Genomic DNA, 11580 nt, shown 5'->3' with positions numbered 1-11580 from the left:
GTTTCAACTGCTGCTACCTGTCAGAACTATGTTCTTGAAAAAAATCAAGAAGGGGCAGCAGTCTCTTATTTGAGAGGTTGATATACTAGTTGTAGTCTACTCTCTTGCGGGCTTGAAGCTGCGGTAAATTATTCCTGCAATGGTTGGTATGAATTATGCAGACTTGATATCACCAGGAGTATATAGTATTATTATAAGCACAAGGAGGTTTACTGAATGCCCAAAACGCAGCAATGAATAACACACCAAGCGGCTGTACTCAACAAATGTAGATTATTATAAGATTTCCAGGTGAAATTTTGTTAAGACTAAATAGACCTACCCCAAAGTCCTCAATGATATCATTCAGTCAAAATTTTCTTCTCAATTCATGTCGCAAATAAGTTATTAAAGCAAGTGACCAGAGGTATTTGACAGTTCTCGATGCTTCTTGACGTGCATCCAACATATATAAGAGCACGCACATCCGATGGCGAAGCTACGTGCTATCAAAACATGCCATAGCCCACCCAGCCCACAACGAAGTATAGTGAGGAATTAAGATTATACTGGGCCTTGAGAGGGACTTCCTTTGTGCTGGCCCACCCAGTTTCTCTAATATTGCTGGCCACTGCCCACATCACAACTGGACACAAAGGATTCACCAAAAAACATTGTGTTATTGGGATGCTCCATTGAAATGAAGATAAATCTCCTATAGATTTTTGATCGCATTGGTAGAACAGGAAGCACCAAAATGATCCATGGTCATTGATTTTTTTCTACAGCTTTGAATTAAGGCTTGGAAATAATGTCATCACATGTTTGCAGGGCGACAGGCAAATTCAAACAATGAATGTCTATACCATACGCTATGTCATCGGTGATGTTACACCACCTATAACAACAAATGTTGAATTTTGGTTGTTTTGATTGTGGCAATATTTTTGATCGATCATAGAACTACAGCTACATACACTGGCAAGTATTTATGAAGTCAGCAAGAAACAAGCAAATGGTATGAGTACTGAATTCTCGTAGAATTACCACCCTGGTATTTGCTTGATCATTTATTTCTAGAAGAGCAGAGCACTGCAGTTTTGTCCCCATCATAATGTGAAACCCTCCAACTCGGCGGCTTGTCATCATGGCAGCTAGAAGATCACAACAGAGTTGATAAAACCATCTTGAGTTGCAGCATGATCTTTCGTTGTGGCTCACGAGAAAAGGTACCGGCACATATATGGTACTAGAAACATGGTTCCATTGTAGCATGTTTGTCGCAAGCGAGTTAATAAATCACTTGAGGTGTGGTGTGTTCTTTCACCGCAAATCGAAAAAATTATGAAAGCAATTCTTGATGTTTGGAAGCTCTGGTTGGCACCATATCGGTGAGATGGTCACAGAGATGTTCCTCTATAGCACTAGGATATTCCCCTTATCGTCCTATTGGCTGGCACCATCATGGTCGCAATATGGCATATACATGATATGAATTTTCGTCGTGACTCTATGGAACTACATGTTCAGATATCAGACTTATCATCCTATTGGCTGGCACCATCATGGTCGCAATATGGCATATACACGACATGGATTTTCGTCGTGTCTCGTGACTCTATTGTACTACATGTTCAGACATTAGACTTATCGTCCTATTGGCTGGCATCATCATGGTCGCAATATGACATATACACGACATGGATTTTTGTTGTGACTCTATTGAACTACAAGTTCAGATATCATACTTATTTGTCTTATTGGCTAGCACCATCATGGTCGCAATATGGCATATACACGACATGAATTTTCGTCGTGGCTTTTACCGAACCACTGGTTCAGAAATCAAATTTGTCATCCTATTGACCGGCACCATCATGGTCGTGAGTCCCTAGTTTGGCATATACCCGACATGGGTTTTCACTGTGGCTTTTGCCAAAATATAGTTTTTTGCTAATGAGACTGACTTTCTATCTTGGCACATACATGACATGTTTTTTTTGTTGTGGTTTTTGCGAAAAATACAGTTTTGCAAATGATATTGGATCTCTACCTTAGCATATCACAGCATGGTTTTCATTGTGGCTTTGCTAAAAGAATATTGGTTTACAAATGATCCCGACTCTCTATCATCGCATATACATGACATTTTTGTTCGTAAGTGTATCATTTTTGTTCCCTCTAGGCGCGCGGCTGCTTTCTAGTAGTCCTGTTTGTTTTCATGGGGCAATCTAGTAGCCTAGTTAAAGAGAGCAATCTTGACAGCTAAAAAATGGAAGAGGAGCAATCACCGTCCTATTCCGTGCTCGAGGCCTCAGTTACACTGTTCCCTGTAGCCAGCGCCCACAAGGGCACTGCTATACCTTGCTTCTAGCAAGACCAAGGGGAGCCTCGTCTGAAGGGAGGTGCGAGACGGACCAACCAGGTCCATGGAAGGCCACAGCCTCTTTTTTGTTTTTTGTTTTTTCAATTTTATTTATATTTCCAGATATTCAAAATAAATATATTACTAAAAAAACTCTGCATAAAACATTTGAAAATGTTAATCTCGTATTTGTAAATGTGAAATGTGTATAGAAAAATATCTGTCATGTCTAAAAAAATGTATACAAACAAATACAATATATATGGAAAGAAGTTGATCATGTATTAAAAAATGTTAATCAAACATTTGAAAAATATATTAACCATCTATTTAAAAAATGTTAAACGTGTACAATAAAATCTTCCTAATGTATACCAAAAATATAGAAAGTGTATTAAAAAATTGGACATAGAAACATATTTAAAAAGAACTGATCATGTGTCCAAAAATTGTTAATCATATATTTTAAAAATGTAACCTTGAAATTTACCTGGATGTACCGAAAATTTAGAATGTGTATGAAAATTAGTCATAAAACAAAAATGTTTGGAAAAATGTTAATCATCTTTTAAAAAATAACAATTGCGAAAAAATATTTCTGGTGTATATGAAAAATGTAGAACATGTATTCTATTTTTTGAACATGAAAAAATAAATTTTAGAAAAAAATGCATGTATAAAAAATATAAATCATGTATTTAAAAAATGTTAAATTATACTAAAAGTTGAACCTGATATATACCAAAAATCGAAAGTGTGTATAAGAAAAGTAGTCCTGAAACATAACTATTTAAAATTTTAACCATGTATCTTAAAACTGTTCTTATCTGTTGGTGTATTTTAAAAAATGTTCCTGATGTGTACGTAAAATGTACAAATGTGCATGGAAATATAGACATGTGTTGAAGAAAATGAGCACGGGCGAGCGAGCTAGCGAGTGAGCGCACAGAAAGGGAACGGCCCGTTACTGTATGGAGCATGAAAACCTTGAGCGAGATAGAAGCTATGCCACTATAAGCGAGATATAGCTCTCATACAGGAGGGGTTGTCGCTCTTCGATGTGCCAGCCCGTGGATGTTTCGCTTTTCCTATCGGTTTTAGGAAGCTTCCAAAGGTTTTGAGTGTTTTTTTTTCTTTACTTGGTTTGCTCTGTTTTCAGATTTTCTTTGTTTATGGTGTTTTTGGGCTGGGTTTTGTCCAGTTTTTACAGGATTTTTCATTTTTAAATTCCTTTTTTTCTAATTTTCTCAACATTTTAAACTTATTATCTTTTTTTTTGAATTTTCCTATTTTAAAAAATTCCTGATTTTTTCAAATCTGCATATTTTAGTAACTCGTATTCTTATTGAAATTTTCAAATAAATAAATAAATTCGTGAACAAGTTTTCAATTTACATGAAGTTCCTCAAATTGGTGAACTTTTCCAAAATCTTGACCATTTTTCAGTTTTGCGAACCGTTTAGACAAGTCAAGGGTCAACCGATCAACAAAAGAAATGTTCAAGATTTAGTTAATGGGCAGTGCTAGGCGTCAGCCGGCTGATCCGCGCGTGGGATCAGCCGGCTCGACCGCCGTTCGATTTAACCGTTGGATCCCCTTGAGAAGGACTGCATGCACATGTCGGCTTTCATGCTAACGTATCGGTGGACCGCGATTGCTTTTCCTTTTGTACTAATCCATGTACCGCTCCTTCTGCTGCTGCGCTAGTAGCCCACACCATGTTCCTTTCCTCCATGCTGCTTAGCCAACCTACGGTGTATGTGCTGCTTAACTACCTTAGATTTTGAGCAAGAAGTGCACGGGCGCAGCTACCTCAGTTCCTTAGTTGCTCCCAGTAAAGAGATGGAAACACAAAAAATAAAGGAAAACACTTGCATTCCATCAGCTGATGCGTGCATGACATCATCGGCATGCGCTGTCGTCCGATTAAATATGATCGTACGGTGCGGCAAGCCATCATGTGCGATCGACACGTGCCCAGATTGCAATGCCATTGGTGTTTCCGAGACATCGTCATCGGAGGCGAGTTTCTGAAACATCATTTGCAAAGGCGTGTTTGCAATGTCACCGGTGTTTCTGAAACATTGACGTTATTGCAGAAGCATGTTTCTAAAATATTGTTGCAGAGGCTTGTTTCTAAAACATCATCCTTGTTGCGGAGATATGGGTCTGTAAGCTCACAGGATTGCAAGACCACACATGTTGTCAAGCCCCTTTGCAACACACCACATGTTATGAAGCCATTCGAGCATCCCATCATGGCTCCCTTTTTGAAACATGGTGCATGTTGTGAAGTCTCCTTGCAACATGGTGCATGTTGCAAAACCCCTTTGCAACATGGCGCATGTTGCGAAACCCTTTTGCGGCGTGACACATGTTGTGAAGTCTCCTTGCAAAATGGTGCATGTTGCGAAACACCTTTCCAGTGTGACGCATGTTGTGAAACCCCTTTGCAGTGTGACACATGTTGCGAATTCTCTTTCCAGCACGACCCATGTTGTGAAACCCCTTTGCAGCGTGATGCATGTTGCGAAACCGGCTTTGTTGCATATCATGCTAACCATTTAGCACTCGGTGGTCTGACCTTATAGCAGCTTGCGGCGTGCGAGACGCCATCCTTGCGGATGTAGTGGCTGCAGAGCCATCCTCTTCCGCTGGCTACAAGCAGCATCGCGTAGCTCACTTGCCGGCTTGTCATCCAAAACAGGTCTTGCATCTTGCTATGGAGGAAGATAGCAACAAGTACACTAGCATGCAAAGGAATCATACCATAGGCCACGGGGACCACTCACGAGCAAAAGGTGGGACAAGGACAGGTGTGCAAGAGAAATCAAGGACCAGCGCGCGCCCAACAGAAATCGTGATTAGGCGATCCGACGGCTTGGCGCGTGGTGGACGGGTCCAGTAAAATCAGCCGCCTGATTTGAAGTACTTTCCTTAGTTAATTCTAAAAAAAAGGATGTTTCTAAAAAAACTCAACAAAAGAAAAGGAAAAAAAAAACATATACTGTCACTTGTTAGCCCCGCCCGCCCGCCGGCTCCGTCCGTCGCCGGCTGGAACTCGAGTACAAAACGGAGCCAGAAACAAGGACAGACAAGGAGACCAGAGCAGAGCTGGATAGGAGTTGGGATCTGAAGGAGGGGGGAACGGAGGTGGTTTCTCGGCCAGATCCGATCCGAGGGAGGAAGGTTTCCTTCGGCGGCCACTCTCTCCAATCAGGCGGCAACGGGGAGATTCAGGTGGGGGACACCCTGCCTGCATTTATATATCGATCGGGCGCCTTCTCTGCTTTTTTCTTGTATATATCCATCCATAACGATCCCCTTTTTTCTTCCGTCGCAGCGCAGGTCGGCTCATGGCCTCACCAACAACGGGTAAAAGAAAGGGATCCACCTGTGGGGAACAAGGCGGCGGCGATGCCGATTCTCAGTCTGGCAAAGCAACGCGGATCTCAATCCCAGACCTTCCCGAGGTACCCACTACCGATGCCTTGAATTCTGATGATTGCAACAATAGTAGCATGCATCATGGCATGGGGACTACTCCCATCACTCTATCAGACTAATTCTCGATCGGGACTACCCTAAGCATAATGGGTACTCCCTCCCTCCGGTAAAACTTTTCGCTCAAAATGGATGTATCAAGTACGTGTTACAGTGCTAGATACATCCGCTTGAGCGACAAGTTTTTCCGGACGGAGGGAGCGATTTATAGATAGAGGAAAGATACTTCTGGTCACATCCTGACGTTGACACAAAAAGGTCGGTTTTTACTGAATGAGTGAGAAATTCGACGATTCGTTCTAGTAACTGTAACCATTCTATCTGCTAATTTACTACTCCTACTACTGTAACTCGTGTGTTTTAGCAATTACTCTTCTTTTCTCATAAGGTGCAGTTTCGGAGACAAGTGACGTTGTTTCAACTAAAACAGCGTCACTTATTTCCGAACAAAGGGAGTAGTAAACTGTGAGTCATGTGCTTCAAAATTGATACGGCTGGGTTCGTATTCATAAGCACTTGCTGACCATTATGATTTTCTAACTATCAACAGACGGAGCTGAAAAATGATGGTCAAAACTCTGATTTTGTAGGGCTTATAGAAATTTAACAGAACAAGCGACAACTAGCACTATATATGACGCTAGTGTTGTGCTGTCGCAAACTTCATGCAATCAATGATTGCATATTTATTCTAGAAGAAATTAGAAAAATGATTCATCTTTCCACCTGCTTCGATCACAACCCTCTCCAAAGCATTGATTCTGCTACTCACGACCCTCTCCAAAGCATTGATTCTGCTACTGTGGTATCTAAAACCCGTAAAATCATAACTAGATTTCACAGCTGTGATCTAGATGTTATAGGATTTTTTTCCTTCTGTGCAATTTGTGCTACCTGAATCCAGAATACATTATTTTATTTATGCATTGAACTCTGTATTTTTCGACTTTTTCTTTGCCTTTATGGTCTTGATCAATTAATCCATACCCTGTGCAACCATGTGGAGGGCTACCTGGGGTACGATGTTACTCTGTGTGGTTATATTGTTTTTCTTTCTCCAGTCGAGCGATTGTGCCTCACAATCTCAATCTTGATTTTTTATCCAATGCTTGTGTGCGCAGGACATATTGTTTCGCATACATTCCCTACTGCCAATGCGTGAAGCTGCTCGTACTGCTTGCATATCTCCCACCTTTTTCCATTCCTGGAGATGTCATTCCAATCTCATCTTCACTAAGGATACGATTGGCTTGAAGAGAAGTGCGTGTGGAGAATATTTTGGCGACAAGATTGACCGCATTCTCAGGAACCACTCTGGCTGCTTGAAAACATTCAACATTGACTACTATGGCACGCACGGGTTCACCGGCACTAGTTATTTTGACCGTTGGCTTCAGATTGCTCTTAAAGCAGGGATTGAAGAACTCACCCTCGTGCTGTCTGAAGCAAAGCAAAAGTACAACTTCCCATGCTCGCTTTTATCTGACGGGGTTCGAAACTCACTTCGGTACCTTAGGCTCCAATTTTGTGCCCTCCATCCCACAGTTGAACTGGGCCCCTTGAGAAGCCTGAAAAGCCTGTATCTGTGGCGTGTGAGCATTACATGGAATGAGTTGGAGTGCCTTATTTTCAACTCTCTTACTTTGGAGCTACTGGATCTTATTAGTTGCCCTCAGATTGAATGCCTGAAGCTACCTTGTGCTCTGCAGCGGCTCAGCGCGCTTAGTGTTTTAGCATGCGAGAGACTGAAAGTGATAGAGAGCAAGGCTCCAAATCTCTCCAGTTTATACCTTTGCGGAAATTGGTTAGACTTCTCACTTGTGGAAACATTGCCAATAAAGGAACTAGAATTGCAACAAACAAACCTTATCTGGGATGCTCGTGCCAAGCTGCCATCCCTTATGCCAAATATTGAAACTCTTGCCATACAATCATCGAGAGAGGTATATATTCTCCACAATGTAGGGTGTTGTAGAACTGCAGTATATATGGTTAAATTAGGCTCATATCTGGTGTATCTGATACATGACATCGTTCTTGTGCAGGTGGTTGATGCACCAATGCTGCCTACCAAATTCCTCCACCTTAAGCACCTGACCATCACTGTGAGATCAGGAGCAATTGTTTTCCGAGCATGTGACTACTTTTCTCTGGTTTCTTTCCTCGATGCTTCTCCTTCCTTGGAGACTTTGATATTAGATGTAAGGCGGTAACGCTGTTCATTTATTTCATCCTGCAAAGCCATCCGATCAGTCTGGGTCCGGTTAACTGAATCATACTATCCTTTTTATCATCAGGTGACTCAGCGGCGTATGGTGCATGAATCAATTTTTGCGGATTCACAACTGAGGCACATGCCTGAACACCGCCATGGTCACCTCAAGAACGTCAAGATTAGCGGTTTCAACTCTGCGAAGTGCGTGGTTGAACTAACATGTTATATTCTCAAGAACGCGGTGTCACTTGAGTGTCTTACATTGGACACCATATATGGGAGTAGGTGTGATGATCAAGGCGAGGACAACAGGTGTACTCCCATGACGGATGGCATTCTCATGGAAATTCCTGGCACTCTTGGCTATCAAAACACACATTGAGAATAAAGTTCCACCTACAGTTCACTTAGGCTGGTCATAGTGGGGAGTAACTTAGACTAGTAACATACATATGTTACTAGTCTATGTTACTACCTTTATAGTGGGTAGTGTCATAGGTGTGGTAACATAGTTGCCTTCATTTATTACTTTGTAGACTCATTATGCATTGGAAACCGCTATGTGATGGTAACATATTATGTTACTCTATTTGCCTCTCTCCTCATTAACTACTTGCCACATCATCATTTTTGCTTATGTGGCATCTATGTTACTACCTATGTTACTCCCACTATGACCAGCCTTAACTGTTCTGAGCCTTGCAGCAAATGCCATGCTAATGGACTAGAGCGGGTATTATCGCAGTCGTGACATGGTGTCATTTACATTTAGTTCTAAATGAGCCATGTTTTGTATCTTGTACTATTTATGTGTGACCCTACTGTACAACAAAATTTTAATTAAATCTTGGATGGACATTTTTTTTTTTTCCTGGTGAGGCATGTTGATATGGTTGCAAGGATTAGCTGGCTAATGTTGAGATATTCAGTTGCAAGATGTGCTGTGATTTTTTTCTCAAACTATATTGTTACTGGCAGCCAAGCTTAGTGCTTAATCTGCTACAACCAATTGCCAAGAGAGGCACAAGCTGCGGCAAGTAGCCAAGGAATACAACTCTTGACCAAAAAAATATACTATTTTAAAAAGTATATAAAAGGAAAAAACAAGCCAATCTTTCATGTTTGAACATACCGTGAGGCGCTTCAAAAGAGCATAAAAATTATTTTAAGAATAAGGTAAGAGGATACAATTATTTTCATGGATTATCGTGAAAATGCTTCAAAAGAGTACAAATAAGGTATTCTTGTGTCCCATCGCATGAATGTGGCCTTGATTTTGAGACGGGTTTGAAGGATTCTCAGGGACGATGGGGGGGTGTGGCTGCAGCTTATTAAAGCGAAGTACTTGCAAGGCTACCCTCTTCTCACTTGTGAGCGTAGAGGGGGTCCCATTATGGAAGTCTATGTAGTCAATGAAGGATGAGATTCGACTTGGGTTCTCCATCTCCATAGGCACTAGAGATGGGACCCCCTTCTGGTTAGATCCATCGCTGGCATGAGATTTGACTTGGACTTTTCATCTCCATAGGCAATGGAGACGGGACCCTCTTCTGGCTAGATCTATGGCTGGGAGGATCTCTACTTTGTACCGAGTTCCCGAATCTGTTTGCTATTTGCTTGGACCCGATGATTTTCGTTGCCTCATGCCCACGATGGGAATTGGAATGTCTCGTTCCGACAAACATTTGGGCCTGACTGCCTGAGCAAACCGTAGCTTGCCGACCTTCGGCGGCCCTCTCACCAATACTTCCGGACTATCTAGACGTCATATCTTCGCACTTGGCCCCATCAGGGCTCTTCTCTGTCAGCTCGGCATATCATACTCTATGTCGTGAGCTGACTCATGCGTGCACCACACCTATGTGGAAAACGTCCCTTCCATAGAAGATCAAGATTTTTGTATGACAGCTTCTATGTGGTCGCCTCCCATCGGGAATGGAAGTGGTTAAGCGGCAAGGGCCTAGCTATGGGCTTTGCCCTCTTTGTGGCGTTCTGGAGTATGGAACCCACATCTTCTTCGTCTTCCCGCTACATGTTTCCTTTGGAGCTTTGTCTATGAGGCTCTCAGGCCTGAGTGGGAGGCCAAGGACCTGGCTGAGTTTCTGGAAACTCAGGCCAACCATAGTAGTACGAGGAGACACCTCTTTTGGTTAGTGTTTATGATGATGACATGGACCCTTTGGATGACTTGTAACAAGATGAGTTGGTCTTCATTCGACGGGCCACTGACTCTATTTTAATTTCTAGCCTTTTGCAGCACTAACATCCGCTCTCTAGGCAACGAGGCTGAGATAGGTTAGGCGGCATGATGGGCGCTCTGATTCTGGCAGGGCGCCGCCTTGCAATGCCTTCTACCCATTGATTTGTTGGCCTCTTCGTGGCGTTTTTCCATATATTTTTATTAGGGCATGTTTGTATTGTTGCCCTTGCAGATCATTGTTTATTTTTTCTCGGTACCTAAACATATTGTATGGGCATCCTGGTTTGTTTTGTCTATAAAGGGGGGAGAAAGCTTGTTTGGAGATGAGAAATTTCAATACTAGTGGAATACATATCGTCTATCATGGAACGATATAAAAGTGCACAATGACGACTATAACCAACACTGCAGGGGCAGGGTTGGTGCTACCGGTGCATGCAATTGAAAAAAGTTCCTATGTATGAATGTCGAAAAGTTATGAAAATAATGCCATGGTGGCAACGAGAACATACTGCAAGATTTGAAATCCAAATTCGAAACAAAAAATGACAAATTCCCCAATGATGAAGAGATAAGAGAAATCATGAACGTTCATGCGTATTTGCATGAATCTTGGAGATAACAGAAATGAGAGAGAGAGAGAGAGAGAGAGAGAGAGAGAGAGAGAGAGAGATGACCAAACTCTGACCGAACCCAGTGACATAGGAATAGCCTAGTTGAGGCATCTCTGACCGAACTCCTAAAATATAACTCTTCAAACTTCTACTCAAACCTTAACTGATCAAATTTGTGGAACTAAAAAACCGTGAACATGAACAAACTCCTCAAACGAACTAAACCCCACATGGAAAAGTCTCTCCCGTTTCTTCCTTCTTTCTTCTTCCTTCTTCTTTCCACACGGCCAACGACAACTTCACGTCACTATATGGTATCCATGAGTTAGCTAGGACCTAGGATAGATGTTGCACGGAAGCAATTTGACAGAGACTTACCGTGTGTGACATAAGTGTGCGAGGAAGTAGTCGAGAAAGTAGCCAAAATTCCTCCTACACGGGCTATGACTTGGGCGCTCATCTGAATGATTTCTTCCACTCATCTTTATCTTAGTGGTACAATGGTGTGGTCCATAACGAAATTCATCTGAATCGGCAAAGATGGCCGACGACCACTTTTCATGTACATTTTCTTAGTGTGCATGAGCTTTTCCTTTGTAGGTGTTTCTTCGCGTGTGTTGCACCTTTGCTAGTGGAGCTTTGCCACGCCTATGTGAAATAGTTGTGAAATTTAGTGTACGATATTAGTTGGCAAGTTTTAGTG

At 42.0% G+C, this 11580-nt stretch overlaps 1 protein-coding gene across 2 annotated transcripts; it reads left to right on the top strand.

Moving 5' to 3' along the window:
* The first annotated feature begins 5364 nt into the window (after positions 1–5364).
* Positions 5365–8934, top strand: LOC123133391 (uncharacterized). Of its 2 annotated transcripts, none has more exons than XM_044552894.1 (5): positions 5365–5584; positions 5688–5817; positions 6970–7791; positions 7894–8049; positions 8146–8934. In XM_044552894.1, the coding sequence occupies exons 2-5, from the start codon at positions 5701–5703 to the stop codon at positions 8443–8445; spliced, it is 1395 nt and encodes a 464-aa protein (XP_044408829.1). In that variant the 5' UTR covers positions 5365–5584; positions 5688–5700; the 3' UTR covers positions 8446–8934. The 2 variants fall into 2 exon arrangements, with proteins under 2 accessions (XP_044408829.1, XP_044408828.1); XM_044552893.1 differs by having other exon boundaries at positions 5371–5584; positions 5693–5817.
* Positions 8935–11580: the final 2646 nt, after the last annotated feature.

The sequence above is a fragment of the Triticum aestivum genome, chromosome 6B (genome assembly GCF_018294505.1).
Source record: "Triticum aestivum cultivar Chinese Spring chromosome 6B, IWGSC CS RefSeq v2.1, whole genome shotgun sequence".
Taxonomy (NCBI): Eukaryota; Viridiplantae; Streptophyta; class Magnoliopsida; order Poales; family Poaceae; genus Triticum; species Triticum aestivum.
The sequence above is the reverse complement of the archived record's forward strand: the minus strand, read 5'-3'. Positions and strand labels throughout refer to the sequence as shown.

Excerpts from the sequence above, each read along its gene's own strand:
- LOC123133391 (XM_044552894.1), top strand. The coding sequence starts at position 5,701 with ATGGCCTCACCAACAACGGGTAAAAGAAAGGGATCCACCTGTGGGGAA. Across the intron at positions 7,792-7,893 it reads CCATACAATCATCGAGAGAG|GTGGTTGATGCACCAATGCT; the intron begins GTATATATTCTC and ends GTTCTTGTGCAG. Across the intron at positions 8,050-8,145 it reads TGGAGACTTTGATATTAGAT|GTGACTCAGCGGCGTATGGT; the intron begins GTAAGGCGGTAA and ends TTTTATCATCAG.